The sequence below is a fragment of the Etheostoma spectabile genome, chromosome 23 (assembly GCF_008692095.1).
Source record: "Etheostoma spectabile isolate EspeVRDwgs_2016 chromosome 23, UIUC_Espe_1.0, whole genome shotgun sequence".
Lineage (NCBI taxonomy): Eukaryota > Metazoa > Chordata > Actinopteri > Perciformes > Percidae > Etheostoma > Etheostoma spectabile.
Window position 1 is genome coordinate 5,579,536 of NC_045755.1, and position 6,680 is coordinate 5,586,215.

Below are 6,680 nucleotides of genomic sequence, written 5' to 3' on the forward strand. Positions count from 1 at the left end.
GATGGATGGATGGATGGATGGATGGATGGAAGGAAGGAAGGATGGATGGATGGATGGATGGAACATAAAAGCATCACAGCTTTCCAGTGTTTTTATTTACACTCCATAACCCATCTCATGTTCTTCAATGGTAAGGAGAGAACTTTGATTTCCTGCTTCAGGGCAAGGTTCCAAACAATGTGCGAAGGTGTGAATACCTCTCCTCACCCTTTCGTCTATGTGGCAGCCGCCTAGCCAGTGCCAGTATCCAGTATCTGAACTGGGCCGGGATCACAGCAAGCAGGGAAGAGGTTTTGGCTGCTTTGTTGCTTGTTGACACATTTGGTTTGAGGCTTCGCACACCTAGCTGCCACATGAGAAACAAGAGATTTGTTATCGTGGAATTTTACACTGCCAAATTTTACACTGGACAGACATGAAAAGACTGAATTCCACTGGAAGTCACCCATTTGGCCAGTCTGTTTTCCTTCTAATTCTATCAGATCAGATTTCAATTGTACAGACCATTTAAAAAAAAACAAGGAATGAGATTTGTCACACTAATTTAAAGCAGATTATAAGCCTAGTATAGGCATACTGAGTAGTGTATTTTAAGTTTGAATCTCTGGATTGGTGTCAAACAAGCTGTTGCAGTAATTTAAGATGTGTCTGTAATCCACATACTGTCCCTTGTTAATACCATAATCATTTTAAAAAAAGTGTGAAAGTTCAGGTGAGACAATGATTCTCAGTTTGGATTGAAGCTGGACTTGGTTGCAGACTTGGCTGCAGACTAGTGTAGTAATGGTGTCCTGAGCAGAGAGTGAAATCACGCTGTGTTGTAATCCAGGTTTTTCAGTTTTTGGTTTTGATTGCTGGTCTGACTGCGCATGTGTGTTTATGTACGTGAGTGCCTTGTGAGTCAATATGAGACACTGAGGGCTGAGACAAAGCATCAGTATTTCACGAGTTGGGTGTTCTGTCCGGTCTGTGAAAGTCTTGTGGAGGCAATCCCAGACCACTTTGTTTTCAGTATTTTGAGTATTCAGTAATCCTGTAAGGACTGAGACTAGGACTGCTAACCAGATTGTTAACTACTAACCATCAGAATGTTATCAATTTCCCCTGTGAGCATGTTAGCATACAGATGGAGCATGCTAACTTGCTCACATTTAGCTTAAATGAAGCCACACCGAGCCACTAGCATGGCTGTAGACTCTTTCTGTCTTACTCTTAATAACATAAATCAGAAATGAGGAGTGGCTTGTTTTCTATTTACTTGATGAATGACTAAGCTTTGGTAAGTACTCAAGTAGTTTAGACTAAAGCCACTGTACTTTAGCTACCAGTTACCAGGAACAAATATGTGCTTTATCTCGTAATTACAGCTTGTGTATGTGTATATTTGTAAAAGCTTCTGTTAAAATATGTGCCCTGAGGAACCAAGAACATAGAGGGTTTATGCTGTAGATCATCCAGGAGGAAACACTTTGTAGGCTGTGCTAAAATGTAGACCCTTGCTGTGCGTGTGTGTGATCGGGTAGATTTGTTCTTTTGTGTGTGTCCGCGATCTCTCACTCAACATCTACAGCAGCTTATTTACAGTAGTATGTGTCATGTCTCTAGGATTTTCTGTGGATGTTGAGAATGTCTCTAGACATTGAATGTTTTTCTAAGAAGTACTGTGTAGTAATCTTAAAACAAAGTAGCTATTATATCACATGACAACACAAATGATGGTGCCTCTTTAAATGGGGTCGTGTTTACGTAAAGAATCTATATTCACAACCTTATGAGTGGACATTTTTTGAAAGCTCCATGTTCACGAGTCATGTACACGGCTTCCCATGTTGTAAATAAAAATTCATGAGGTCCATATGAAGGCACCATGTAAGAAAGACAAAAAATAATAAAACTAATATTAAAACTGAAAGGTTTAACTTCAGAACAGCTCCTTTTTCCTGTTTTTGTGTGGTGAGGTAATCCAGCAGATTTGTGTAAAGTCTGAACTTCAGACGATTGTTTCTTACCAGTGATCAATTATGTTAATAAGAATTACACTGTAATGTTTCAATAAAAATATGGCACAGTTTCATCCTTAAACACTATCACACATCTTGTTTTTTTTTTCTTACTCTTTCTCCTGTCTTGTCCAGGGATGCCATCTCCTCAGTTCTTTGACGGCCAGGCGCTGGTCTCCTTAAGCGAGACAGACATTACCGTCGCTGTTCCGTGGTACATGGGCCTCATGTTCCGCACCAGGCAGCCTGCTGGCACCCTGATGCAGGCCAATGCTGGGCCCTACTCCACCATCAACCTCATGGTGAGATTTAGTATACAACACTATATATTATTATCAACGAACATGGCATCATCGTCAGCATACAGTGCAACCTTTTAATCAGAAACAAGTTTGACTTAATTTCTTTGCAGCCAACTTAAACTGCTTTCTGAATGCAAAATAAGTAAAAGAACTGTCTTTTCCACTATTCAGGTGAGTAAACAACAAGTCCGTATGGAGGTGTTGCTGAGGCAGCAGCTGGTGGCATCGCTGAGCTTCCCCCAAGTTCGGGTCAACGACGGGGAGTGGCACCACCTGCTGGTGGAGCTGAGAAGCGTTAAAGACGGCAAGGACATAAAATACATGGCTTCTGTGTCCCTGGACTACGGCATGTACCAGGTACAGGCAAATGACGCTGCAAATTGACAAGGGTGTACACATGGGCATCAAGAAGTTCTCAAGAACAAGAAGTTATAATTTTCAATTATGTGTTTTTGAGCAGAAATCAGTGCAGATCGGTAATGACCTTCCAGGATTGAAGCTGCAATCACTTCATGTAGGAGGTTTGCCTGGCGATGGCAACCATGTCAGCAAAGGATTTGTTGGCTGCATACAGGTAAGTGTATCAAATTTCGAAAAATAAACTTTTCCTCGACCACTTTTTCTTTTTCTATCCTGCCTATTTTCCATCTTCATCTATGTGTGCCCTCCACCAGGGTGTGCGTATGGGTGAGACGTCCACCAATGTGGCCAATGTGAACATGGCTCGGGGCATGAAGATCCGCGTGGAGGACGGCTGCGACCTGGCGGACCCCTGCGACTCCAACATCTGCCCTGAGAACAGTCACTGCAGCGATGACTGGAGTGTACACACCTGTGTATGTGACCCAGGTAAAATAGACTTGCAAAAAGATATATAGTCCAATTAAAGTCTACACATCGCCCAGCGACTTTTCAATGTAATTCCTCATTCTCCTGTGTCCTGCAGGTTATTTTGGTAAGGACTGTGTGGATGCTTGCCAACTCAACCCCTGTGAGCACGTTTCCACCTGCGTTCGCAAACCTAGTTCCTCCCACGGCTACACCTGTGAATGTGGACAGAACCACTACGGCCAGTACTGTGAAAACAAGTAAGATTCCTTTCTTACTGTGTGTGTCTTTAACTGCAATTTGGATAAGTAAGCATTGTATGCTTAATGCTCCCTCCAAGACCCTCCTTTGTATCAAGATGTTAAAAATAAAGCAGACTAAAAATGGACTTTGCCTCCTACAAAGACAAAGCACACTAATCTCCCTAAGTTATGTTAGGCTTTTTCTCTTTTTGTAATGTTGCCAACATCCTGAGTCTTTCAGAGCAGCTTTATTAGTCAGTAATCTGAGCTTGATAGTGATTATGTTCCTGTGTGTGAGGTAGAGAGAGGAAAGATCAGACATCACAAATAAAAAAATAAACTATTAGTTGAAATTGGAAAGATTCTTTATAGGCACAGAAAGGGGTCTGTTGGTTCTGCATTGTCAGCATTGCCTTAGAGGGCACGTGAATTAGCCAGCCCCGATTGAGAAGCTGTAATTTCTCCTTGAACCCTGACCCCTATGACACGCATCACGTCCCGTCTTAAGCAGAATGTAGGATTTCCCCCTCCATGCCTGACTGATCCTCCATGGGTGTTTAGTTACTACTGCCCTCATACTGCTGCTTGTGCCTTCATCATCAGATCACATCCCTCAGTCCTGGATCTCATCTCACTCTGAGAGAAAGAGAGCCTGTTTATGTTTGTATGAATGAGTCACACCTGATTCACTGACTTAAAAGTGTAGAGGAAGTTTATTCTAGATTCAGGGCGACAAAAAGCGTTTAGTTGGAAATAAACTTAACAGATATCAGATTTTGGTGTGTTTTGTTGAATCACTTTGCATCACTTTGCTCTGTATTTTTTGATTTTATTCCTATAATAACTAGAACTAAAATAGGTACAATGGGGCTACTGTATTTTGACCAAAAGACTCACTCACTGTTTCAGGTTACAAATGATTCCTAGAAATAAAACCCCACTGTCTTATTATGTACTGGTAATTATGATGTAATTTCACTATTAGTTTGGTGAATTCAAGAGAAAAGAAATCTAGTATTGCTAGAAAAATACAATTTTGACGTTGCATTAAATGAAATGTTGTGCTATTTTCAAAGTCTCTGTTAATACAATGTTATTAAAAAAATATATATTATTATAAAACTATCAATTATAGCCACTTTGATCAATGTGGTGTTGTCTTTGATGACAGAGTGGAGAAGCCATGTCCTCAAGGTTGGTGGGGCAGTCCCATGTGTGGACCCTGTAACTGTGATACTAACAGGGGATTTCATAAAGACTGCAACAAGACCACCGGAGAGTGTCGCTGCAAGGTAAAAACCTACATGACTTGACATTTCCCAGATTGATAGCAGATACAAGAGTGTTTCTTTTTGGGATTCAGCAGATGATTTTTTTGCTCAGGGCAAGGTAATACTTTAGACTTACGCTAAAGAACTATAGTTTTCTGTGCAATATTTAAAGTGAGACAGTGTGAAAGAAAGAAAGAAGAAATGTTCATTGAAAATGACATATCTCATTCTGACATCTCTCCATTCAGTGCATGTATAGGTACTGAGCATGTGTTTGTAATTCAGGCCTGTGTGTAATGTATGTAATAACAACAGAGTGTACATTTTAATTTCACCTTGTGGGACTAATAAAGGATACATTAATCTTAATCTTAATCATAGACTTGCTTTACAGATGGCCTAAAAGAGCCACTAATAGCACCTCTAAATATTGAAAATTCTTCCTAGATAACTTTTGATGATGTAAATATAATATCAATAATATTAATCATCTATGTCTTGTCCTGTTCCTGCAGGAAAACCACTATCGGCCAGAAGGCGAAGACACATGCTACCCCTGCGAGTGTTTCTCTATCGGCTCTGAGTCTCGAACATGCAATGCCATCACTGGGCAGTGCCCCTGTAAAGGGGGAGTCATCGGCCGTCAGTGTAACCGCTGTGACAACCCCTTCGCTGAGGTCACTCCCATTGGGTGCGAGGGTATGTGAGACCTACATTTTGTAATTACATGTATTTTTAATAGGATCTTGCCTGATTTCCATGATGCTTTTTTTTAAGGGACAGACTGTCATTTTAAGAAAATTAAACCTTACCGATATAATTAATAAATTAGCCCTGCAAAAGACAAATTTTTCCTTAAATAGACTGATTCATTGAAGCGCTAAATTAATAATAGGGAATAACTTAAACAAATGCTAACAATAATATTCCAAAATACTGTCAAAGAAAAGTGAAACCATGAATTCAGATAAACATATCTAAAAAAAAAATTGTTTGCTGTGTTCATGACAAGGAAAGTGATTTAAAAAAATATTTTCAGAAGTTTGGTGTATTGTCACTGTAAATGTTCGGGTTGACAAAGTCTCAGAGCCGGAATCGAAGAAGTGTCAAAAGGAGACAAATATTGTCGCTCACATCTGCTGGTGCTGCAGTTGAGCTAACTGCAAGTCTTTGTCGCCACCCAGTCAAGCAGAATAGGCAAGTCTGGCTAGCGAGCTGACTTGGCAGTGGGACTCCACAAACACAATACAGTAGAGATGAATGGAAGACAAAAAACACAAAGTCCCATGAACAGAAAATGAACGTCAATGTGCTTAGTGTTTGACCCAATACGAAGCTCTTTAAAGTCTCAGGACGTGTTTGGACTGTTAATGGATGGAGTTCTATATGGCTAAATGGTTCCTTTGTTCATTTTTGACCATGTGGATTTAAGATGTTGTTTCAGATCTAAAAGGTCAAATACATTCTGATACAAGGTAAGAGTGAGGTAGGGAGGGAGGGAGTGGAGATGAGAGACTGAAACAAGTGAGGGATTGGTCATGTCACGCGGGTCACTGAGATGTGACCATCCATGGCAGGCCTCATACCAATCTGTCAGCTCTGCGCCAAACACAGCGATTAATGGCACCACAGCCTCTAGCAATGACAGAATGTCTTGTGTGTTAGTAGAAATTATACTTAATAAAGGGTTAAAGGTCCCATGGCATGAAAGTTTCACTTTATAAGGTTTTTTAACATTAATATACGTTCCCCCAGCTTGCCTATGGTCCCCCAGTGGCTAGAAATGATGATAGGTGTAAACCGAGCCCTGGGTATCCTGCCCTGCCTTTGAGAAAATGAAAGCTCAGATGGGCCGATCTGTAATCTGGCCCCTTGTGATGTCATAAGGGGAAAGGTTACCTCCCCTTTCTCTGATTTGCCCGCCCAGAGAATTTGGCCCACCCATGAGAGAGAGCCATCATGGCTTTCAAACAAGCAAAGTGTCAGTTGGTCAAGGCCACACCCCCAGCCTCAACCTTGCCCCCCCCTCTCTCCTCC

General features: G+C 41.1%; 1 protein-coding gene across 4 annotated transcripts in view; it reads left to right on the forward strand.

Moving 5' to 3' along the window:
* Positions 1-6,680, forward strand: part of celsr1a (cadherin EGF LAG seven-pass G-type receptor 1a) — a 94,661-nt gene that overhangs the window by 67,807 nt on the left and 20,174 nt on the right. For all 4 annotated transcript variants that reach the window (XM_032504919.1, XM_032504917.1, XM_032504920.1 and 1 more), the window contains 7 exons: positions 2,136-2,302; positions 2,474-2,659; positions 2,763-2,876; positions 2,977-3,151; positions 3,249-3,390; positions 4,544-4,664; positions 5,159-5,342. In XM_032504919.1, coding sequence (XP_032360810.1) covers positions 2,136-2,302; positions 2,474-2,659; positions 2,763-2,876; positions 2,977-3,151; positions 3,249-3,390; positions 4,544-4,664; positions 5,159-5,342 — 1,089 coding nt within the window. The remainder of the gene's footprint in view (positions 1-2,135; positions 2,303-2,473; positions 2,660-2,762; positions 2,877-2,976; positions 3,152-3,248; positions 3,391-4,543; positions 4,665-5,158; positions 5,343-6,680) is intronic.